Here is a 25,339-nt window from a genome sequence, read left to right on the forward strand (position 1 = left end):
AAATTATAACAACTAAATGAATAATTAAACCATATTTTATATATATACATGAATCTAAGAATTAAATATTTGATCATGACAAAATTATTTGTCAACCATTCTCTATATTTTTTTACTAAGTGAACCACATTATATTAGGTTCATTACATTTTTAGTTTTTATTAAAATTGAATTGATTTTTCATTTGTCCGCGGCATGGGTGGACTAATCCAGTCAAAGAAAATTAGTTGTTCTATCAAAGAGTTCCATTACGATTCCTAGTCCTCTTGAACTTTTCAGTGAAGAATATTTTTCATTTCAAAAATAATATTTTAAATTTTCATTTAAATAATGATAGTGATATGAAATATTCAAAATATTAAATATATGATTCATATCCGTCATTAAACGCACGTTTATTATAGAAGTATAGAAATGTAATTTCTAAAATTCAAATATTTTACAAGATTAAATTAAAATTTTAAATATTTGAAGGAAAAAAGTTTACCCTGTTAATAATTTTATTCAATTCAAATAAAATTGAAGGATCAATTAGTTATTGGTTTAAATAATATTATATTTGATTTCTTTAAATAATGTATCGAATTTGAGTCTTATAAATATGCTTGAGAAAAATATAATTAAAACAGAAATTTTTATTAAAAATAATCGATCAAATTTTCTGACAAATTAATATAATAATCAATAAATTTGATAATATGGAAAAATAAAAGATTGAAGGATATCATTTCTATAAAAAAAGAAAAAATCATACATCTCGGTTAGGGAGTTGCCATATTTTTTTGTTAGATCCGTATCTCTTTCTTTCACGGTGGTCTAAAGCTTTATGGTATGTTTGGTCAAAAGCTTCATCAGTAAATGGTATGACTAATCAGCCATACACTAATAAAAATAAATTATTAAAATAAAATTTAAGTAAAACAATTATAACATAAGGTTTGCACAGTATACCTATCTCCTATAAATAAAACAAACCGAGTTGAACAAATGATCGTAGGGTACTAAAGATGGCGTCATCAAGTGTTAGGGAGGACAAATACCGCCCCTTTATGCGCGAAGACAGTGAGAAGAACATCAAATGGAGATATGGTGCTCCTCCAAATTATGACGTTGTCAACAAATTATTTGATGAAGGCAGAACCAAGGTCTCCTCTTCTTGATTTCTTTGTGTGTCAATTAAGAGTGTACATATAAATGATTTATCCAGTGAAGAAAGAAAAAGTTGTTCATGCCAAATCGAACAATTTGATTATGTTTTTCTTGACAGGTATGGCCTCCGGGTTCACTTGAAGAAAAGGTGCAGACTTTAGTGAAGAATTGGGAGATGGAAATGTTCCACAAGGAGGATTTCAAGGATAACAGATCAGTGGACCCAGAGAAATACACTTTCAGCCTAAACGGTAGCGTTTTGTCTTGAGAAAGCAGAATTGCAAACTCATTCTTCATTTTACATGGTTTGAATTTCATGCATATTAGTTCCTAAGTATTAGTTGTTTCATGTTTGTGATTTTTCTTTTATAGGAACATATTAATTACTATAATATTAATTTTGTTAGTAGAAGAGATCTAATTTATAATTTTTTTCTTTTTTTTTTTTCCTTAACCATTCAATTTATCTTATATTCCTATCATATTTGTGATTATTAACAGGAAGGAAGCCTATTAGTTTGGAAGAGAAAAGGAAGCTTGGAGGAGGGTATATTCCACTGCTGCAAACCTCTATACCAGAGAAACTGAGGCCTTACAACCCATATGAAGAAACAGCAGATTCATCCCATAAGGCCTTCACGACAACATTCCCACGTGGGTTTGCTTTGGAAATTCTGCACGTGTACTCTGGACCACCCGTGATTGTGTACAAGTTCAGGCACTGGGGCTACATGGAGGGTCCCTTCAAAGGCCACGCCCCCACTGGAGACAAAATTGAAGTCTATGGGATGGCCATTTTCACGGTAACATACCTTTCCACTAATATATATATATATATTAACCATGTTATTGATGCAAAAGATTTATTGATGATTAATCTCTATTAAAAAATTTGATTGAATATTTTATTGAGATCTTCTTTCTTAATCACGTTTTTTTCTTTCACATGATTTTAAGTTGAAAATTTGTTTAAGAGGACCGAGCTGAAGCTGAGTTACACTTGAACAATGACTATATAACACCAATACTGGTTAATGTTGACGAACATATATACAAAAGAGATTTTTTTTATGAAGATTTCCAAAGAGGCTGATGTAGATGTAATTGTTACTGCTCTTTTCATTCAGCAATTTTAATGTATTTTAGTTTTGATTGTTTTGGGTGACATGCAGTTGGATGAGAATTCAAAAATCGTGAAGGTGGAGTTCTTTTATGATCCTGCCGAATTGCTTGGAGGTCTCCTGAAAGGTCCCAAGTTTGATGGCAGTGCTGAAGATGCTGTTGCAAGCTGTCCTGTACTCAGGAACACCGGCTAGAGCAGCACAAGTTCAAAAAGTTTAACCTTTGAAGTAAAGGTTTAATTGCAGTTGTTGCATCAATGGCTTGTTTAACTTTTAGTTTTTACAGTTATATCTGTAGGTAATATTTACTGCAGACTCTCCAAATCCAAGCAAATTAATGTTGTAATCAATAACACCCCCACCCCCCTTTCCCCCATGTAATAATAAGCTTGGTCAATTATAAAATATTTCCTGATAATCCCTTCCAAAATCTTCTTGAAAGTCTCAAATATATTCAATCATCATGAATTCCATTTTCATACAAATTAAAGAAAAGGGGGCTTGGATCCAACAGAGCGTGTTCACGACGTGCATATAGTGTAAGATTTTGTCTTCTTGATCGATCAGGCAGATAACTATTTTTTTTTTTATTTTGTAAAATGTTAATACTATATTACGTGAAAATTGACAAAAAAAATCACATGAATTTGTACTATAAAAAGAAAATCCATACAAAATTGCATCAATTTGAAAGAGAAACCCAAAAACTACTAGAGTCCACCTAGTGGCGGAACTGAGGTAGAGAAACACAAATTACTATTGGTAGCTTCTACTTAAACGTAGAACTCTCGACAAATAAGGAGCCAAATACGCGAAGATTCATTTTTGTTTAAATGCAAATTTAAAGGGTCTTGAGAGAAAAATATATCATAATAAAATTACTACTATGGTTAGATGTGATTCTTGTTTTTTATATTAGCCCAGGTAGTTTAGATGATTATATATGTAAATAAGTCCCGTTGTGCTCCACTAAGTTTTTTCCCATTCTACCAATAATATATGCGCCCACGTAGTAGGTTAAGAAAAAAATTGAGTTGTGATGCTTGCTTTTTAAATTGACCCGAAAGAAGCTCCAATTGCGTTCATTTTTTTTTTTTATATTTTTTATTTATCAGTGACTCCAATTGCGTTCATCTTGAAGTTATTGACGAGAATTTGATATTTAAATTTTTTATCTTCTCTATCTATCTTTTCATTCTCATCCTTTCAAAAATATCTTTTCATTCTCATCGTTCTTCTCACATCTCTCAAATGCATTTTATCTTTATGAAATCGATGTGCAAGTTGGTGATGGGACTTGGAGAGACTGTGGAAAATTCTTTGTAGCAGCCAGTTGGATTTAGCAATCAAATTTGGAAACGAATACTTTGAAGCATATTTGAAATGATGGCAAAAATAAAATGACAATGTTGTGATGTTTACTTTTTTCCTCCCACAACAACTCTTCCTTTTTCACTAAATTTACGGAAATAATCGGAACCAACCTTTTTGTGGGGATTATTATGAAATGTTGATATGCCAAGTATTTCTAAGTTTTACCTAACCAAATTGAACACAAACTCAAACCTCACGAGATTTTTTTTAGGGGGATTATCACTACCTGAAGATTTTTCATCAGATACTAAAATTATTTTTAAACAAAAAAAATCAGGGAAATTATTAATCTCTAAAGCAAGTGAATGTATGCATAAGTGTTTGTCTAATGTTTCTTTGGTCAAGTATATAAAAAGGAAAATAAATTGAGGGCGGTCCTATTATTTGCCCTACGGATTTTCTAAAAATTTGCTTTGCATTACCATTAGGTCTATTCAAAATAAACTGAACTGCCCTGAACTGCTTTTTAAAAAACTGATCTATTGTAAGAAAAACTGAACTACCAAAAGGAACTGTTCAGTGAACTTATAAACTTAGTTACGAACTGAAAATCAGTGTGCTGACATTTAAAAAGAACAAAACATAAAGCGGTAAAGGCTCTATGACTGCATGGTGCCCACTGCGGAATCCTATCGCCCCTACTCACCCACACTTTTCAATGAAATTTCTTAGATTGCCAGAGAAAATTGTTCTCATTTTTTTAGGAGGATGATGTCTCTGCACTTATACGTAATGGGCATTAATTAAAAGTCGTAATGAATATGAGCAATTTCTTAAATATTAATAAAATTATTCATAATTGATAATTTGTTCTGTTTTTATGTTATATTTTGATAAAAATTAAAATTTTATATTGGTAAATTATGTCAAATTTTTATGTTGGTGTATTTAAAATACAAACTATTTCAATTAAAAATACTATAATAAAAAAAATCTAAGATTCAATACATAAAATAAATAAGGAATGAGATGTAATGTATATAAAGATATTTTTATCTTTATACTCAATAATATACCATCAAATCATTCTTAAAAGTAAAAATAAAAAGTTGTTTATTGTTACTTGTTATCAAGCAAGTCTGGTTTCGAGGCAGAGACCTCCAAGGAAGAAGAACAGAAGAAAAAGGCAAGGGAGACTTTTCATTCATTTCATGATTCTGATAGTATTATTGCATGCTTATTTATACTATTCCTCACTAATGGATTTCTTATCTTTTGTAAGGAATATTTACAGAATCAAGTTGGTTATGCTTGCTCCCTGCTTCCCGACAATATCACTAAGGATGGATTTGCAGTGCCAAAATCACCCCTCAGATATACTCACTGAGGTATGCAGGTTTTGATATTTTTCTCTTGGGTTTTTTCCCTCTTTTTGCACCCCTGCTTGCACCTTTGGTTCTTTCTCCTTGAGTATGTCTTCTGCAGCTCCTTATCACTTCCCTAACATTTATCAAAATAAATGATCCTAAAAAATAGTTCCATTCATTTTAAAACAGTTTGGAACAGTTCGACTAGTAATTTAGAGAATAGTTCAAAACAATTTAATATCAATCAATTCAGTTCAGTGTGAGTTTAGTTCATTAATATTATTTAACCGTCCAGATAAACTGTAAATACAATTAGGCATAGTGCAATTCAAATTGAACAGCGGTAATTACTATACTAGATTTTTGTATTTCTCACTTTGAATTTTTCACTAGAGGATTTAGAAAATACACTTCAAATGACAGCTTGTGAGTAAAACAAATAAAATCCTACTATTAGACAAAGGGATGTACAGGGATAGATTACGACTTCCCTTAATGTATGACATGTTGCTTCTATAAATTTATTTTTCAAGCTATCCTTTATTTTTGAGTCTTGATTGTAAAGTTTTGTGATTAAATTACACGCATGTTTTAACGTCCATTAAGTCTCCTAAAAAAAACATCCATTAAGTAGCATCAGCCTTGACACTCACACTACTGGCATAAGTTGAACCAATGCAAGTCTAACACAAAATTTCAAAAATAAATATTTAAATAAAACTATCTAGCATTGACTTAAATCAACTCTAATTTCAAATCAGTGTTGTTTTTGCATCAACAAAGCCAACACTAATAGCGATATTTATGGTAGTGTTCACCTGGTCAACACTACATGGTAATTAATGATATTAATTGATTTGATTGGTTAAAATTAATTGCAGATAGTATCAACTACATATATTCGGCTTATCAAAATTAACGCTAAGTTAGAAATTAATTCAAAATATGTCGTGCATTAATTAAGCTTTATTGTCAGTTTTTTCCTAAAGCATAATTAATGCCTTATGTTGGCTAAGTTGACTCAAATCTAAATAAATGGCCCACTTGGATCTTCCCCATTCTCCCCTTTTTTTTCCAACACTCCATGGTGATCTTTGCGTTTTCCAGCTACCACTGTCACACCACTGCTGCATCATCCGATCATCATTTTACATTTATTAAATATTTTTTTATTAAATTAGTTAACTTATAAGTTTTTATCTTTTCTGTTACCTTATAAGTTTCAGCTAACTTATAAGTTAACACACCCTTACCAAAATTGAGTGAAGAAATGATTCGATATTTAGAGTGGAGATAAAATAAAATAAATTTAAATTATCTATTAAATATCTTAAATTCTTGATGTTTACCATGTTATTTACATATTAAGAAAAATCCCACTATAATTTGGTCAAACCAAAATTTTCTCATTAAAGTAACAAACAAAGGAACTGGTCGAGAAGATAGGCGTCCCAAAGTTCAAATTATTTTGTCTCGTCTACTCCCCGTTCTTATGTCTCATATTTCTGCCGAGGACGAGGCATTGTTCATTCTGCTTCAACTTTTTTAGCTTAATTGTTACTACTATTACACTATTACAATTTTGGCAGCTATAAGTAAATATTCTCCTTTAATTGTATGGCTTTACTCTAGGGATAATCCATATAATGCTAGAATTTGGACGGCACAGAAAAGACAAACCCATGCTTTGGAATATCAACCCAAACCAATTCCAACATGCTACGGTTACCAAAAACACACAAATAATGAATATATAGCATCAATTTTTTTATTTATTAACTGTTTTTATCAGATAATCTGTAGTGTGCTAAGCTACTAGCATAGTTTAGTTTACGTGAACCAAATAGGCCTACTATATCAAACCCTTGGAGAAGATTATTTTTTGAAAAAAATCTTAAGTTACAATTAGTCTCACAATAATATATATTAGAATATCATTGTTAAAAAAAATAAATATATATACTTTATCAAAATAACCAACATTAATCAAGAGGTCTAATTTAATTGATTGAATGGGTAAGTTGTGTAGAACCTCTCATACTATTTTTTATTTCAATGGATAAAAAAAATAAAAAATAGCCAATGTTAACCTTAAAAAATATACTTCTTTGAAATTCATCTGTTTCATTAGAGCAACATATATACTATTCCACACCAAGACCATATACATTTATGGTTGTGGACGCTATACAGAGATTATTTTCTAACTTTCTACAGCCAATTGGAACCCTTTTATTTGGAAAAGGTCGGAGCTAAACTCAGATAAAAGCAATGGTATAATTAATGTGATTGGTTGTGAGATGTAAGAATTTTGCAGAAAAGTATCATTCATAAACCATATACCAACAAATAAGATCGTGTTCTCCAAATTTCTCAGCCTTGTTTCCCAACCAGCTGTATGTGCATAACTGCATATACTTATCTTATTGGCAAAACAAGTAAGTTTAGATAGAACCTAGAAGCCAAATTCTTCTATGAGAGTGCATGATTTATTTTGTTCATTTCATTTTCTACCTTAACACATCCAAATATAGCAATCTTCATCAATCATGCCACCAACAGAGTCATCTACTTTTGAGTCTGAGAGGGAACCTGTGAGATATGTGCACACAGTTTCAGAGTCAGGTCGACTTCTTCCTTCAGCGAGCCGCTGGAACTCCATAGCACTAGACTTTAAACTTGCTCCTAATTCTTCCACCGCCTATGAATCTATCCCTTCACAATATCCAAAATCTGTTGACTTCAATCTTGCTATCACTGACAGGAAGCACTTTCATATTTTTATTTTTGTTTTGGTAGCAATAATTTTTGCCATCTTGGCAGCTGTTCTGCTGGCACACTTTTTACCTCAGAAGCACAAGCATCAAGGGTCTTCAATCAATCTCAAACTGGCAATAAACCAGGCTCTAACGTTTTATGATGCTCAAAAATGTACTACTTCTCTTTGTGCTGCTACACATTTCCTTCTTTGTTTTTTGTCTTGGTGTAGTTCAACAATGAATTTTATTTTTGGCAGCTGGACACTATCCAAGGAACAGTCCAGTGAAATTTAGAGGAGATTCAGGATTACAGGATGGGAATTTGGCTAAGACTGATCTTACTGGTGGATTTTATGATTCTGGCAACAACATTAAGTTTACCTTCACCACAGCTTATACTATGACCTTGTTGAGTTGGACTGTTATTGAATATCATAGTAAATATGCTGATATTGGTGAGCTTGATCATGTGAGGGACATCATCAGATGGGGTAGTGACTACCTGCTCAAGGTGTTCATTCCCCCAAGTTCAACAGCTGGATCAAACCTTACACTGTATTCCCAGGCAAGTTATAATTTTTTGTAGGGAATGGATCTTCTCATTTATATGATAATATGACAGTCATGTTCAAAGAAAAGTGCTAACAATACATTCTTTATTATGGGTTAAAATTTAGTAGAAATTTCAAAATGAGACTCATTGTATAAGTAGAACCTGCAAAATTTTGTAATTTCACATAAATTTCAATCAATAGTAGAAGACTAGAGAGTATTCAAAAAAGTGTATTAGAGAGTGTTGGTACCATTTCTCAAATCATGTTAAAATATGACATGAGACTAATGAGAAGACTCATTATCATTTTTGTACCATAACTCCTATTCTTTATTACATACAAATAGCTACAAAAAGAAATTGTTCTATTTTGTTTTATTCAATTTCATTAGGTTGGAAGTACCATTAGTAATAATAACAATGAGCAAAATGATGTGAGTTGCTGGCAACGACCTGAAGATATGACATATGAGAGACCAGTTTCAATTTGTGATGCCTCTGCTTCAGATTTAGCTGGTGAAATTGTGGCAGCATTATCTGCATCATCGATGGTATTTGAAGAAGACAAGGATTACTCAAGGAGACTTATCCAAGCAGCAGAAAGCCTCTTTGAGGCGATCACAAGTGAAGATCCTACAGAACACGGGACCTACACCATGGTTGATGCATGTGGAAAACAAGCAAGAATGCTTTATAACTCAACTAGCTACAAAGATGAGTTGGCTTGGGGAGCAACTTGGTTATTTCTTGCTACTGAAAACGCTGATTACCTTGCAACTGCAACTGAAATTTTTTTATCAGCCAAGAGTGATGAACCAAGTGTTGACAAAGGGGTTGTTTATTGGAATAACAAGCTCAATGCTGTGGAGGTAACTTTAATAGACACATAAACTGAATTTTCAGGAGAATTTGAGAAGAAATCTTAGCATAGTTTTCTTTTTAAACTGATCTTTGTAGATTTTGCTTACCGGTATTCGATTCTTCCGTGATCCTGGCTTCCCACATGAGGATGCTTTGAAACTCTCATCAAACTCTACCGATGCCCTCATGTGTTCTTATCTATTCAATAAATACTTTAGCAGGACACCTGGTATAGTTCTCTGATCAATTGTAACACACACCATTAGCTTGTTTTGAATTATTTGCTTCATTTATCTACGTATATGATTCATATTAAACATAATGGTAGGTGGATTGATTATCCTGAAACCAGATAATGGTCCATTACTCCAGTATGCTGCTACAGCATCCTTTCTCAGTAAATTGTACAGTGATTACCTTGATCATCTCAAAATGTCTGGTGCAAGTTGCAAGACTGATGCATTCTCGGTGGAAATGCTTCACGATTTTGCTACTTCTCAGGCAAATTCCTAGCCTCCTGATCACTATTTGCATTGTTGCCTAAAAATTGGGAAAAAAAAACTAATTATGCTTCCTTCTGTTATGTGCTCTTCAGGTTAGCTACATCTTGGGGCAAAACCCTATGAAAATGAGTTATTTGGTGGGCTATGGTGACAGGTTTCCTCTCCAGGTTCATCACAGAAGTGCATCAATCCCTTGGAATAACCAACCCTACCGTTGTGAAGATGGTAAGAAATGGCTAAACTCTAAAGATCCAAATCCACAGGTTCTTTTGGGAGCCATGGTGGGAGGACCAGACACTAATGACAATTTCGTGGATCAAAGGACCAACCAAAAGTTCACTGAGCCAAACATAGCAAGCAATGCTGGCTTAGTTGCAGCACTTATTGCACTTCAAGATCCTCCTTATAATTCACGTGACTTGAAAAACTCATTGTGGGGATGGACTTGATCTATATTTGAACATGTCCATTGGAACATGTGCATTGAACATCAATCATTTGATTGATGGAATTTTAATCATGCTGTACTTGTCATCTAATGTAAAGTTCACTCAACTACCATGCAATTTTGTGTGAGGAAAGACCTGGAAATATAAGATTTTTTACGCAATGAATGTATGATTATTCAATTGAGTGTATTCACTCGTGAAATTATTGTGAAAAATAAAAAAAAAATCTGTTCGTGCGGACCACTTTATTTGGAGGAACGTTTAATGATATCTTCAAGGTTGGCATTTCTTCTAAATAAAATAGAAATATCCTGTCTGTGGAAGTAACAAATCTTAGGAAAGTGAAAAAGAGAGTGACGTATTTGCAATCACAAGACTTCCGTTAATAAGTTAAACCATATGCAGACCTATCATTTTTTATCTTTGAAAATTTGTGCGAGCACTACACTGAAGCATGCCCTTTCTAAGTTTCTATTACCCAATATAAGAAGAAATGGTTGTGCTCATAGACATCACTCAACTATGACCATCAAGCAGTGGATTTCTTTTTAACTGTATTGTAAATCATTATTGAAATAGCATGAATCTCTTTGATCTCACGGATGAGTTTGATCCATAAAATCTCCATCCTTCAAATTTAGATGAAATTTTAATGCAGGGAATGTAAGCCTGTGGATGAAACTGAAAGCTAACTTTATCTCAATGTGGTTTTCTAGAAGTATCACGATTCACCCTTTCTTGCGTATAAATTTAACTTTCACATTTTTCATATTCAACATTAATTAACTTTGCACGTTTTGGGGAGACATTAGGTCAGTCTAGTGGTTGGTAAAGGGTGAAGGAAGAAGGGATGGAGAAGAAGTCGCATGTTTACTCCAATTGACATTTCTAACAAAACTAATAAACTAACATTTATAAATAAATAAAAACTTTACATGCTTGGATGTAACATGGCCATAAATTAGATCTTTCAAGTAGACAATAAAACTTGGAATTCAACATTTACAAATTTGATGTATAAAATCTATATCGAGCAGCAGAAACCAAACTTGTAATTACGACATAGCTGTGTTGACGAAGATTTTACTATACAAGCTATTTACATGAAAACAGTGGGGGAATGAAGCCAAAATATACCCTACACAAAACTGCACATTAGTTCTTCTATCTTCAGGTTGACTTAATCCTGTCCAAGTTATACACTTTCTGCAAAATAAATATTCATGAAGTAAGATGAAAGGAAATTGAATGAACATGACGGATTGATGTTATGTTAGGAAGCATGAAGTTATGCTTACAAGAATACAATGAACATCCTCAAGAAAAGGAACAAGCAGGGAAACCAAGATCTGCATTTTCTCCTTTAGGGTTTCACAGTTTTCATCTTTTTCCTTGAGGAGATCCATGAAAGTTTTACTATCTGGCACTAGTTTTTTAGCCACCTGCAGTACTATTTCTGTTAGTTCAGCAAGAACCAATTGCACAATTTTGGTCACTGATCTTAACTAGGCAAGTTTTACATAAAGCACAGAATTTCATGAGGTAAAAAAATTAATAAATAAATTTCCCTGGACCAGACAAGCTGAGATGAAACATATAGGTTAGCCTGTAAAATCCATCAAAAGCATAAACATGATTGAACAAATGAAGAAAGGAACAAATGGTTATTACTCTGAAAGCGGCTGACGAAATCCATCCATGCCATGGTGACAAGGTTACATCATAACATTCTTGAACTATTTGCTCCATATCCTTTTTAGGATCGTTTTCTAGTGATTTTAACAATGCTGAGGAGAAATCCAGGGACCTGCAGAGTGGCACATCTGTATTCATTAAGCAATTTACACATAAGGAAAGTATACACTATACAAGGAAAGATTATTTCTGCTGTTATTTAATCTGAGTAACAGTTGTTAGCCTGTTTTATTTTTCTCAACAATTTTTAGAGCTGAAACTGATGAAACAACCTAAACCCAAGTATGAGGGAATAACATAATAGGAAAAGAAAGCAACAACATAATATATGTTTACCTAGTGAGCCAAAGAAAGGCTTTACTACAACTAGACCTCTTCCTTGATTTGCCTTTGCTAGCTTCTGATTTCAATATTTCAACCAAATTTGAATTCATTGAGGGATTCAATTCATGCATCACTTCCAACCTCTGCAGTGACACATAACTTAATAGCATAAGCCAATAATTGGTAGTTGGCTGTTCGATCAATGTGCAATTATATGTTAACTGAAAAACTACCGGTCAATACACCTCATACAGAGATAGTTTCCCTTCAAGTGAACTGATTCAATTAAGAGTTTAGAATTTAATCTGCATGTACCTTAATATTCTGGGAAACGTCTTGTCTCAAAACGGCCATCGTTGGTCCTATCTTATCTGCAAGAGAGCATCAATCAAGCATAATGACAATGTGTTTGGTGTTACATCACATTCATGTTTTCAAATATAAACAAAGTGTGTAAACCCACCAAGAACTTGTAGAACCAAGTGACATAGAGACAGGAAAGGCTTGGTGGGGATGTGAGCAATCATGACATGATTTCCTTCAGGTTTGACTATAACCAGCATAGACAACTCTTCAATTGCAGATTTAATCTCTGATCTCTTCTCCATATCTCTGCTCCTCTTCATTTCCCTTATTGTTACCTTCCCTCACTCTCCCTCTTCCACTTCTCTTATATACAAACATATATGTTATGTTAGTGTATAGCTTCCAATACCACCCAATTGGGCTTTATATAAATACCTCTAGCTAGCTTGAAACCTTGAACTTCCAACTGCAATTAATTGTTTCAATTATATATTATCTTGCTCCCAGATAGAGAGAGATAGAAAGAGAAATTTTCAAAATTTTGATCAAGTGGTTCAACCAATGACTGAATCTTGCTTTGCCCACCGTGCCAATTATTTAATTGTTCTTCACATCTGGTAAAACAGCTAGTTTGGCTTCAACTCTTTTTTTTTTCCTTTCTATTGATTTGTTAATAATATTCTTGTGCTATCAGTTTCCCCTGTAAGTCATTGATGGTGACTTTTTATTTGACCTTGTAGTTATCATCAATCCCTCTCTTACCTTGTGTTAATAAAACATTATCCGAATAAATCAAATTTGTATGGGTCCCATTGCTGAAAATTGACAAGGCCTAAGATTCTAGCCGTTTATCTGTTGCTGGCATTAACACTAGTTGTTACTGCTACTTAGAATTTATACATTTTGGTGTTAAATATTGGGCCTTGCGTCAGGACTGACAATAGTAGGATATGCTTTCAAAATTGGGGGAGAATGTACTACTCCTTAGGCCCGTGGCATATGATGATTGATGAACAGAAAAAATATAGTTCATTACAAGGACAAGACAAGTTTGTTTGAGTTAAAATAAATTAGGTCCCCATATATATATATATATATGAATGAACTACAACTATAGATTATTGTTAAATAATTAAAAATCAATTTATAGTTTAGATACAATTGTTGAAGTAATTATTTCAAAAAAATATGTACACTATCGATACATTTTAAATTAATTTATTTAAAAACAGTCAGGACAAATTAAAAGTTTAAAATCAATACACAAAATAAAATGTATGGTGTGTATATTTTTTTTTTCTCTTTTTAAAAGAGTTTAATTTTTATGTACAATTAACAATGTAATAATCAATTATAAATAATTTATATATGATTTTTATAATAATTAAGATAATAATTAATAATTTTATCATTATATATAATAATCTATAACTAAATAAGGGTATAAAAAATTACACTAAAAATATATTTATTATTTTTTAAAAATTTAAATGGAAGTATGCTAATTGGATAAGTTTTGAAATTGCGGGTGTCTTATATCAAATCGACCCAACGATAGCATTCAAAGAATAAGAGTAAAGGTATGTTTAAATTTTCGATAAGAGTATTTCAAAAATATGTTTGAAAGTCATATATAGAGCATGTTTGTTTTCCAAAATATGTACTATTAAATCATGGTACACAAACATACACTTGATTACATCCCAAAATAAAATTTATTCTAAAAACTAAATTTGGATAAACAAAACTTAAAATACTTTTACAAACTTAATTTATAAACTTAGTTATAACCTAAACTTAAGTTTATAAATTTTAATCAACGTACTATTAAATCATGCTAGATAGACAAATGGAAATATGTTAATGTGCTTAAAGAACAGAATTATATTTCTTGTGTGCCTTTTATTAAAGTCGTCCGTCATCCATGACGTAAAACGTTAGAAAGAACATAACTTGCTGAAATTTTGATATTAATTACGTACGGGCTATTCATCTACAATAGAAAATACAATTCTATATATGTGTAATATATGGATATGGACTTCATAATACATACACATGTATATATATGGATATGGAAGTGTGTGTGAACGTGTTAGATTCTTTTGGAAGTTGCAGAATTATATTGTTAAATTAGTTTTTTTTAGTCTTTTAATTTTTTTAAGTTTAATTTGATTTTCTAACTTTTTAAATTGATTTAATTTGATCATTTAATTTAATTTATAAAAAATCACACTTTTTATAAAAAATCACACTTTTCAAAATCATCACCTAGTAATTTTAAATTGCCATAAAATACATATTTTTCAAAAAAAATAATCAATTTTAAAAATTAAAGAATTAAATTGAAACCAAAATAAACTATAAGATCAAATTGAATTGATTTTAAAGATTAGAGAATTGAATTAAACAAAACAAAAATTAAAGGATTAGATTAAACTTAAATAATAAATTAGAGGAAAAAAAACTAATTTAGCCTAATTATATTTTTCTGATTTATTTAATTACTGATCCGGGAAAGATGACACTAGTTTCAGTTTGAATTTTAAATTACAAAATATCATTAATACAAATTAATATCTAAAGACGGCAATCCGATATCATCACAATAATATTTACTTTTCACGTATTATTAAAACTACAAGTAATTAATAATCACTCGAACTATTTTTGAAATTAATTTGAGATTTGATCCAATAATTTTGAAATTAATCACTCACAAATTAAAAGTTTTTTGATAAAATATTTGAAAAATTAAATTCGTTTAAAATTAATTGTCTCACTCAATTAGAGATTACATGTATAAAAATAATAAATTAATTTAATCAACCTAAATTTATTTCAAAGATAACGAAAATTATATTTAAAAGTATTTAAAACATGTACATTCAGAAATAATTAATTTTAAAATGTCTTAATTATTTTAATTAATAAAAATCAATTTTAAAGACTACTTATAAATAATTTATTGTATGTAATATTAATTGAAGCAATTTAAGTATTAATTACTAAGATATTTTTTTAACTATATATATATATATATATATATATATATATATATATATATATATTTGAGAAGCTAAAATATGATATATTTAAAAATAATTTAATAATATAAAATTATATTAAAAAAATATTTAATAAATGGGTTTAGCTAACATTTGCATGCGTGCATATATTATGAGTTTTGTTACACCCATTGATTTAAGAATTTTATTATTTCTGTCTTAATTTTAATAAATAATTTGACATTTTTCAATTTAAATAAACAAACTTGTTCATTATCTTTTCTCCAATTATCTCTCCTATTATATTTTTTAAAATAAATAAAATCATTATTTATTATTACTATTGTGGTCATCTCTATTTTCATCACCACGCTCACCATTAGTATCATCATCAATTCATCATCATAAACATCATTATCATTGTTATCATCATCAATTGACAATTGACATCAATTTTACTTTTACTAATTTTATTGTTAGTGTTGTCATGATAGCCTTTATGACCATCACTATTAATGTTTTTATTATAATTATTATCATTGTCTCCACATTTTCTATTGTAGTCATTATCATTATCATGGTTATCACATCATTGTTTGATAATAATGACAAAAATTATGAAACAACAATAATAATGGAGGAAAAAATAACAATGATGGTAAAAGACGAGGCCAATAATAAAGATAAAAATATAATTTTTCTTATAAAAAAAGTAGAGAGATAATTATGGGGGGAAATGATGAAATAGATATTTTTTATGCTAGTGAAAATGAAATATATTATTGTGGAGGGGGAGATAATAATGGTGACAAAATATGAATTCTTTTCAAAAAAAATAATAAAGAGAAATAATTGGAGAAAAAATATCATGGAATATGTTTTTTTTTAATTAAAAGGATGATTTTTTTAAAAAAAAATTAAGACAAAATGATGTTTGCTTTTTAGAAACAACATTGTCTTTCATCAATCTAACTAAATCAGGTGAGTCCTAAATAATGAAGCTTTTTTTCCATTGTTTGTTTACAAACAAAAAACAATATCTCCGCCCAAAAACAAATGATAATTTATGGTTGTCGGCAAAAAATATAAACCCAGTTGAGTTTACAAATTTATTAGTATTTTCAATAGGAGTTCCAAAGTCCAAACTGTGGTCCCACCTTCCTTTACTGGTAAATTGAAGGAAACCAACCTCGTATTTAATCTAATTGACTAATTATATGTTCTTTCCCTGTAAATAATGCGGTTGTTGTGGCATGTGCAATGGGCTCCTCTACGTCTATTTCATTTGAAACTTATACGCTTCAATTTTATTTTATTTTAATTTTTGTTTATTGTCATAATAAACTTTTTAAATAATATCAATTAATATCACCACCGCGAATCGAATGACACGAGGTTATTTAAGCTTAATAAATGAGTCTAAATTCAAGTACACAATATAAGCATCATAAAATACTCAAATAAAAATTTTTATTATCAATAATAATCCTACCCGATATCTCTTAAAGAATATTCTTATGGTTTATAAAAAAAACAATACATCATTTAATTATATATGTTTTCATATTATAACTAAATATTAATATGTCTTTAATCCAAGTAAAATTGAGTTGAAATTGCTTAAGCATAATTTCATATTTGATTATTGTGAATGAAAAAATATGATTAAAAAATATTTTATTAAAAATAATTAATCAAATTTATTGAACGAATAAAGTGATGGACATAGTCGATAAATATTCATATGATATCATGATAATCTAAAAATGTTAAAATTAAATAGTGTAAAATTTGCATTAATAATTATTAAAATAAAACATATAATTTATATATTTTCATGGGTTAAAGCTAAAAAGAGTTTTTTTTCCTTATTTTTTTATCGAGCCTGATGGTTTCATTTCTAATCGAAGTACTTGGGTTTTAATAAGTGGGCCATGTTACAAAATAGGCCCATTAAGAGTGGTTACTAGGACCAGCACAACCCAAAAGTGTGGAAAAACGAAGACCAGAAAAGAAACAGAGTGATTGAAGAAGAAGATGATAATATTGATGATGGAGAATTGAGGTTGGAGTTGGAGTGAGTAACCCAGCACAGCAATGGCATTGAGACTGAGACTCAAAGTGTCTTCAATTGGGTCACCTTTTCTGCAGTTAGGTTCTTCTGCAAGTGCAGCATGCTCTGTTTCCAAACTTGGTTTTCATCCACCACGCTTGCAACTCAACAAAAATTCACACCCAATAAGGCTTTTTGTTCGGGCTGCTAGAATTGAGTCCAAAGGTGTTACCTTGGGTTTCAGGACCCCACAATTTCAGGTATTTACCTTCCCCATTCCAACTTTTTTTTTTGGTTAATATTTTCTTTGAAACATGGAATAATTGAATTATTTATTTTAATTTTTATTGAAATTGAATTAGCTTCCGGAGCCCCTTACCGGGACGACCTGGACATTGGATGATTTTGAAGCTTATCCAGCTCTACTGGTAGGATGCCACTTAGTCTCCATTCTTTATGCTTTTTTTTTTTCTTTTTTTTTTAATCAACTTTCTTTGTTTTTCTCACTTCACTGATTATTCTTATGTTATGTTTGAAGCCTTAAATATATAATTGGAAAAGAGTAGATTTAACTGTCACAGTGGTAGCATTTCCATGCAAGTTCTATATTCATGCAATAATTCATTTATGTATGAATACCAGCTAGTAAGTAATTTCCTGTCTGCTTAATTATGAGATTCTTATGTCTTTACTTATGTAAGATATTTAGTTCCAGTTGCCGAGTTGTATAGGCACCAAAAATTAAGGGAAACCATTTTATGGCTAAGTCTTATGAACTGTTTTAGTGGCTCTTCCTTATGAATTATGATGCATAAAGCATGAGTGTTAGTAAAACCTTTCTCTTCTTGCTAATTTAGTGACACTGTGATATTTTTACCTGCTCAGTTTTTCCTCTTTTTGTGGCCTTGCAGGTTATGTTTATATGCAATCACTGTCCATTTGTTAAGCACCTGAAAAAAGACATTGTAAAGCTTACAAAGTTCTATATGGAGGTAGTCAAATCAATTACCCTGGAAGAAATATTTTTCCTTCTTCAGGAGCAGGTTGGACTTGCACAAGTAAAATCCGTTATAAGAATATTCTATCCTTTTTCTACAGAAAGGACTTGCCGTCATTGCCATATCTTCAAATTCCGTAGCCACACACCCCCAGGTTCTAGTAACTTCATATCCTGGAATAAAGCTGCATTTAAAGTATTGAATGATTTGTGCAAGTTGGAATTGTGCCTCACAGGATGGTCCAGAATTCATGGCAGAAGATGCTAAACTGTTTGGTTATCCTTTCCCATACCTATATGATGAGGTATGCTTAAGTAAATCTTAATCTGTTTTATTTGTTCACTTGCTTTATTAGATGCGCAGATGTCTACACAGCTTTGCCTGTCTAATTGTATATTATTATCTGATCAGTCATGAAAATCATCCTTTTTATGGACATACTTTTACATTCTTCAGTGACATTATCTGAGTTGGACTCCTTTAGCCTACAGTTAGATTTTTGTTTGCATTGTAATGTGGGGGTGAATTTCATGTTGATAAATGAGAGTATGAAACTACTATAACCTACTACTAAAAATCATGTTAAACAGAGTTTTCCAAACTCTATCATTGTTAACTCATTGACAAGTGCACCAAAGTGTCTCAAGTAATCAGAAGTCGGAGTGTCTAATCTATAGGAACTTTGTTTGAACTTAGATTGATGCAAACCCAATTTACAAGCAAAAGATAAGAAATTTAAAATAAAAGATAAAGAGAGGTAAAAAAATAAGATAAAGATTTAAATTAAAAGATGATAAAGATGATGATTAAAGGTAAATTCAGAATTTAAAATATGTTGGGCCTAGTATGCCTAACTACCCTTGATGCAATGTTAAGATATTTTCCTATTTAATGCTATTCCAATTTCCACGAACACTCAACCTGAAGAGCATAATTTATCTATTTTTTCTCCCAAATCCCTTTGCATGTAGAGGCAAAACAAAATCATTTTATCCCTAACAATGAATTGTTTAGATGCACTTTTTCAGTTTTTTAGAACTTATCATTTTCCAATGTATAATCCCTAAAACTAATGAATGGGTGATCAGACCATACAATAAAGATGAAAAACAAAAAAAAGGTCATAGAAACAGAAATTGCATTTAACAGATAATAAGAGCATTACAAGGGCATTGACTATCAGACGCTCAACAGAGGGAGTTTAGCCTCTCATTGTCATGAAAAACTTTACACTTTAGGGGTTAATGTGAATAGAAAAAGGGAAGAGAGGGATAAAGGAAGAGAAAGGGATAATAGACATAGAAGGAGAGTTTCCCCTATTTAAGATACGTAGGATGTATTGTTAGCTCAATTGACAAGTGTACCAATTTGCACAAGTAGTAATTAAAACGGTAAGACCGAATATCGTGTCCACAGGGAATTTGTTATACTTAGATATCGCATATTCAGTTTGAAAACATTTTGAATTGCAGTAAAATAAAGCAGAGGAACTCATTCATGTTTCAAATTCTTTAATTAATTTTTATAGACTTAAAAACACATAACAAAACAAACGCAAAACTGTATAACAGAACAAATATCAAGATAAAAACGTCGGAGTGTATTCTACTGAACTTTCTCTTGCCGTAACTCTATAGGTTTTTCTCTATTTAATGTTACTCTAATGTTCTTGCACCGTCAAATTACTCTAACCGTAATTCCTCACATGAAAGAGTCTAATCCTCTTAGTTTTGTTCTGGATTCCTCAACAAACTCATTCTAAGCGAGCTGCACTACGCACAAGATGCAACATTTACTAGATTACTGCACACTATTCCTAGAAATGCAGACTTCTAGTTGCTCTACCAAGTTCTAAGGACTTTAAGCATTTTCCAATACTCAAAACCTAACAAAACATATAAATGGGTGATCAAGCCACAAATATGTAAAATAAATACAGATAGAAGCAAAGAACACTAGTAATAACATTAAATAGATAGTTAGAAATTTTACATCAAGAGTGCTCAGTAGAAAAACTCCCCAACGATGAAGTGTTTAGCTCTCCATTAGCAAGGAGGGCTTAATACAAAGGTGAAATGATGTTGGAATGAAAGAAAATGGTAAAAGTATGAAGAAAATGTCTTCTCTTCAGCCTTAGTGTCTTCTTCCTTTCCTCTCACGTTGTTTGTCCTTTCACTTCCCTTTATTCTCTGTGTTTTAAAGACTTTTCAGCTTACGAAAGCGTGCTCAGCGAGCATGTCTCGCTGAGCGAGAGTAAGTGGTTGTACGTTAAGTGAGCTTGGACGCGCTAAGCGAGAGAAGAGACAACATCCTCGCTAGGCGGGCTGGTCGCGCGCTAAGCGCGTTGCTCTCTGGTTCAACATTCTCTAGGGTTTTGTTCTCGCTTAGCGAGTCTGGCTCCCTCACTAAGCGGATGAGCCTCGCTTAGCCGATCTGGCTCGTTGAGCGAGCCCTTCAGCAACATTTCAAAATCTTTTCTTCTTTAGTCTAAAATCCCAATTAAATTCAACATTAGTCACAAAAATTGGAATTTCCACTGTATAAATTCACACAAAAATAAATTATTTACAAATCTCGCAAAAGAAACCATAAATTAGAGGTATATTGCTACTTTATCTTTTATTTTTAATGCATTGAAAGCTCCTGAATAACAATTAATAAGATGTATTCATTAGAGAGCTCTAAGTCTTGGTGTCTCAATGTGTCTTTCTCTTTTTCTTCCTACTCCTTTTATAGGTTCAGCCTAAGTTAGTTTAATTTTCACGTGACCTCGTGCTTAACACGAGTTTTCGCGCTAAATACACCTTTGGGCTTCTTCGTGGATCTTCTTCGCATAAGTGCGTGAGTTGACCACTATGCAAGGTGATGCGCTGAGCCTGATAAAAAATTGCAAAGTTAAAGTAAAAAAATTATTATCATTCTTAGTCAAAATTAACTATCAAATTAACTCAAATTTTGTAGTTATCAATCATGAAAAGTGAAAATTCATAAGAATCATGGAAAAAGGAGGTCAATCTGAATTGTTTCTCCTTATTAAAACATGTGTCCTTACAGGTGTGATATCTTAAATGAAAATGGGGGAGGGTGGGGAGGTGTAGGTTTTGGCTCTTTAGGTGGAAACCAACTGAACCAAGTATTGTTTTTGTTGAATTATTTAATTGAAAAACTAATGTGTTTATTTTTATGATGTGAATATCACAATTAACATTTTTATCCTAAAACTGGAAGCACTTTTCCGATAGCAATTACTCAAATTGAACTGAATCTTTGCTGTGGATGACTTTTTGGCTCCTGGAGTTAATTGCAAGCAACCGACTTAGAAGAACTGATGTTATATTTGTCTGTAATTTGGTAAAACACTGATATTTGATGGAATGTATTTTGATGCAGTCACAGGATGTTGCACAACATTTTGGAGCAGTTTGTACACCAGAATTTTACCTTTTCAAAAAGGTAAAATTAAGCCAATGTCCAGTATTGTTCATTGTATTGCTCATTGATCAGCATGACTTTGATTTGGGGTTAAAGTAAGCCCTCAAATGTCAGTGTATATCGTATATTTATCAATTAATTGATTGGTAACAGGATGGTCGAAGGCCGTTTGAGCTGGTTTATCATGGTCAATTTGATGATTCACGCCCAAGTAATAATGTACCGGTCACTGGAAGGTTGTTGGTTTCTTATATTGTATTAGCATTGAACAATTAATTGACCGTTTTTAATTTCTCGACAGTAGTAACCAACTAACCATTTGATTTTCTACATAAAGAGACTTGAGCTTGGCAATAGATCGTGTTCTTAGTGGCCAACCTGTACCATCAGAGCAAAAACCTAGGTACTTTGTTCATATTCTTCTCCTTTTAATTGTTTAAGAATCTTTCAAGTTTAGGTCTCTGTTGCATTCACGTGCTTAAGGTCATTGTTTCTCTATTTGCATGAAGTGTTGGATGCAGCATAAAGTGGCACCCAGGGAAGAAGTTTTGATTGATAAACTGTAATTATTTTGTTCATTAAAAGTTTCTTTTTCAGGTTTGCTATGCTTTATGTAATGTCACTAACCATATTAGACTGTTACACCTTATTTTCTTTCCATTCAGTGTGACTTGTAAGGAAATGGTGTCATTTGTGGTTCTTATAGTTACTGTGTATTTCACATAAGTAATAAGTTGCATACTATAGTGCGCGCTAATGAATACATTTTAATTGTAATAACAAGGGAATTTGTTTTGCAATCCTCCTAGAAATACAACCATATTTATTATATTTTATTTTTTGATAAACTATTTATGATATTTTCTAATATGTGGGATTTGATATTTGATTATTTACATATCCTTTAAAATAATGCTAGTTTTTTAAATTCATGCCTAGAGTTGCAACTAAAAATATGAATTTAATTAAATGTACTAACAATGTAATTTTTTTTACTTTGTCATCTGATTATATATAATAAGATTATTAACTTTTATATTATTAAAAATCATATTTTTAATTAGTTGACGATATACAAATCTTTATTCCATAAAAAAATACAAATCTTTACATTAATAATATATAGAAATGAAACTCTAAATATGTAGATACAATAGAAGATTAAATTACACTAACATCCTCTCTCATGTTTGTCACCTCTCTTTTTTAGACGCATCATTGAAAAATCATCATGGGGTGTCCGTGTGATTCGTCTCATAATTGATACTTTCCAAATTTCCAGATTGCTAAAGACCAATATATCATCATTAACATGGTCCAGTTCTTTGAATGTAAATGGCCTAATCATTTTAATGTGGCGAAACAAGTGAACGAAGTAGTAACTTTAAAGTTTAAAGTATGAAGCCATGGACCCCAAAAAAGTACCAAGATATTTTGCTCGATCTGTTTCTTTTTAGACTAATTTACATGTATTATAGTTGTCCACTAATCTTGGTTCCACTTTTTTTTACTGATCCAGCGTTATCTAGTTGTCATCTTTACGGGAAAAACCTTCTTTACCTGTAATTTAAATTTGTGCCCTTATTACTCTAGTCCAAATGATTTTATGCCGGAAAATTTAGTCTTTTCAATTGTGATTGAATAGCCTTTTTTTAAGGTATCATTTGAGTAGCCTTTATTTTCACCAATTTTTTTTAATAGCCTTATTTATAGTAAACAAATGAAGTCTTGGCTTCTACGTTTATTTTTTCTTAACTTCCCTCGGGAATTCACTGGATCCAGATATAAAAAGAGCAGAAGCTATGCTAATTCAATAAGGCATTCAAAAATAATTCCTCGACATTTAATTTTTTTACCCTCTGTTTGTACCCAAGTGGAAGAGAGAAAAATCTTTCACCTATCGTATCTTTTACTTTTGTCTTTCTTCCTAACCAAAATGTTTTTTTTTAAACCACTTTTAGTAATAACTTAAATCACTTTAAAAAAGATCTTAGCTTCAAGTTTTATGAATGAAAAAACCTAATTGAAAAGAGAAACATTTACTAAGAGTCCTAGACAAACCCTAATATGCTCTAAGAGCCATAATCTCACATAATAAAACTTCACATAAAATCACTTTTAAAACTGGTTTTAAAATCAATTTATGGTTCAAAACCAGTTCAATAAAATCCAAACCGGTTTTATATATAGAAGAATATGATTTAGTTTTTAAATCCAAACAATTTTTAGTGATTTGATTAAAAAATTAAAAAAAAACCAAACCATCCACTAAGTATAAAGAAACTAGACGTAAAAGTATCTAAGCCTTAATGCATGTGTGTGCACTCTAAACTAAAGTAACACACGCACCTACATACAGAAAGTTTGTTTAGAAGCATTATTCACACCTTGTCTTTGAACCATAGTCATTATCGTTTCATCGTTTGACTGTTTCTTAGTTCTTCAGCTCTTATCCTGACATGTAATGTACGTAGGGTTAGTTTATGTATGTGTGTGTGTTTTTGTTTCTTACAAACACACTAGTTACTCCGTTTTGTCCCAAAATCTTGTGAGTAGATTCATCTGTGTCTCACTCTCACTGTCTCCCGTTGTTGTTTCCTCCAAACATGGTTGTTGTGCTCCATTTGTTGTTGATGTACGCAGTTCTATTATCTGCCATTTTTTAGTACTGAGTGAAATATTCCTTGGATGCTATATTTTTGTATGTTACTATATGAATAATTTTTTTGTTTCCAATGGTGGACCGGGGGTTTTTGTTGGGTATTATACAAAAGGAGGCTTTAAAAAATGTGTTCTTACATGACAAGAAAATAAGAAGTTAAAATGAATTAATTTTTTCTCACGTATTAAAATCAACTTATGCACTTCAACCTTAATAAAAGCGACGTCTACCACCGCACTGAACACATAAATCAACTGGCACAAGATTATTTTAACTTAACCAATGATCTCAAGGGAGGATACCTGGGATCCTCTAACTTCTCTAAAAGCCAAGGAACATAAATTGACTTTAACTTATCAGTTTGCTGCTATTATCAGCTACATTTAAATGAGTTTGAGGTTGAATCATATCATTTTTTTTATTCTTTCATCAGTCCAATAATTGAAGTAAAAATATAGTGTTAAAAAAAAGAACCTATATTTGCATTTTTATTTTCATCCTAAAGACCTCTTTCCTTTGGTTCTAATTAATTACCCTGAAATAATGAATTGAGTTCGGTGTTAGAAGTTCAATCCATTTTATTTTTTCATTTTTTCCTTTTGAAAATATTTATGTAGAAGTTTATCATAACAGAATCTTATAAAGTAACCGAAAATAACATACCATTATGAAATAATGCCGTTCTGCATGAACTGAACTGCATACAGTATCTTTTTGTTATTGCGCAAAGAACTAGATATATTATCTTTTCTAATTATAGAGGTTAGTGGTTTCTTGTATGGAAA

General features: G+C 31.2%; 4 protein-coding genes across 4 annotated transcripts; 3 read left to right on the forward strand and 1 right to left on the reverse strand.

The window, feature by feature from the left end:
- The first annotated feature begins 995 nt into the window (after positions 1 to 995).
- On the forward strand, positions 996 to 2,688 carry LOC100805630 (pathogen-related protein-like). Its single transcript, NM_001254702.2, is given in 4 exon segments — positions 996 to 1,145; positions 1,268 to 1,400; positions 1,651 to 1,952; positions 2,322 to 2,688. Coding segments are annotated over 4 exon segments (717 nt in total). The 5' UTR covers positions 996 to 1,007; the 3' UTR covers positions 2,466 to 2,688.
- Positions 2,689 to 7,176: 4,488 nt separating this feature from the next.
- On the forward strand, positions 7,177 to 10,924 carry LOC100805472 (endoglucanase 25). The gene is made up of 6 exons (XM_003527922.5): positions 7,177 to 7,882; positions 7,968 to 8,275; positions 8,656 to 9,132; positions 9,221 to 9,353; positions 9,453 to 9,625; positions 9,720 to 10,924. Exons 1-6 carry the CDS (start codon positions 7,501 to 7,503, stop codon positions 10,074 to 10,076), a joined length of 1,830 nt encoding a protein of 609 aa, XP_003527970.1. The 5' UTR covers positions 7,177 to 7,500; the 3' UTR covers positions 10,077 to 10,924.
- A 127-nt stretch (positions 10,925 to 11,051) lies between these two features.
- Positions 11,052 to 13,216, reverse strand: LOC100806166 (glycolipid transfer protein 3). Its single transcript, XM_003526633.5, has 6 exons — positions 12,559 to 13,216; positions 12,411 to 12,466; positions 12,108 to 12,238; positions 11,748 to 11,883; positions 11,375 to 11,518; positions 11,052 to 11,282 (listed from the first exon to the last, which is right to left on the reverse strand). Exons 1-6 carry the CDS (start codon positions 12,719 to 12,721, stop codon positions 11,247 to 11,249), a joined length of 666 nt encoding a protein of 221 aa, XP_003526681.1. The 5' UTR covers positions 12,722 to 13,216; the 3' UTR covers positions 11,052 to 11,246.
- A 4,162-nt stretch (positions 13,217 to 17,378) lies between these two features.
- Positions 17,379 to 22,692, forward strand: LOC100806693 (uncharacterized). The gene is made up of 9 exons (XM_003526634.4): positions 17,379 to 17,722; positions 17,825 to 17,890; positions 18,374 to 18,454; positions 18,561 to 18,614; positions 18,696 to 18,764; positions 21,851 to 21,913; positions 22,046 to 22,128; positions 22,230 to 22,295; positions 22,402 to 22,692. The coding sequence occupies exons 1-9, from the start codon at positions 17,507 to 17,509 to the stop codon at positions 22,442 to 22,444; spliced, it is 741 nt and encodes a 246-aa protein (XP_003526682.1). The 5' UTR covers positions 17,379 to 17,506; the 3' UTR covers positions 22,445 to 22,692.
- The last annotated feature ends 2,647 nt before the right edge of the window (positions 22,693 to 25,339 follow it).

Source organism: Glycine max, chromosome 6 (genome assembly GCF_000004515.6).
Source record: "Glycine max cultivar Williams 82 chromosome 6, Glycine_max_v4.0, whole genome shotgun sequence".
Taxonomy (NCBI): domain Eukaryota; kingdom Viridiplantae; phylum Streptophyta; class Magnoliopsida; order Fabales; family Fabaceae; genus Glycine; species Glycine max.

Excerpts from the sequence above, each read along its gene's own strand:
- LOC100805472 (XM_003527922.5), top strand. The coding sequence starts at position 7,501 with ATGCCACCAACAGAGTCATCTACTTTTGAGTCTGAGAGGGAACCTGTG. Across the intron at positions 9,354-9,452 it reads ATACTTTAGCAGGACACCTG|GTGGATTGATTATCCTGAAA; the intron begins GTATAGTTCTCT and ends ACATAATGGTAG. Across the intron at positions 9,626-9,719 it reads ACGATTTTGCTACTTCTCAG|GTTAGCTACATCTTGGGGCA; the intron begins GCAAATTCCTAG and ends TGTGCTCTTCAG.
- LOC100806166 (XM_003526633.5), bottom strand. The coding sequence starts at position 12,721 with ATGAAGAGGAGCAGAGATATGGAGAAGAGATCAGAGATTAAATCTGCA. Across the intron at positions 12,239-12,410 it reads ACGTTTCCCAGAATATTAAG|AGGTTGGAAGTGATGCATGA; the intron begins GTACATGCAGAT and ends GTGTCACTGCAG. Across the intron at positions 11,884-12,107 it reads GCCTTTCTTTGGCTCACTAG|GTCCCTGGATTTCTCCTCAG; the intron begins GTAAACATATAT and ends GCCACTCTGCAG.
- LOC100806693 (XM_003526634.4), top strand. The coding sequence starts at position 17,507 with ATGGCATTGAGACTGAGACTCAAAGTGTCTTCAATTGGGTCACCTTTT. Across the intron at positions 17,891-18,373 it reads AAGCTTATCCAGCTCTACTG|GTTATGTTTATATGCAATCA; the intron begins GTAGGATGCCAC and ends GTGGCCTTGCAG. Across the intron at positions 22,129-22,229 it reads AATGTACCGGTCACTGGAAG|AGACTTGAGCTTGGCAATAG; the intron begins GTTGTTGGTTTC and ends TTCTACATAAAG.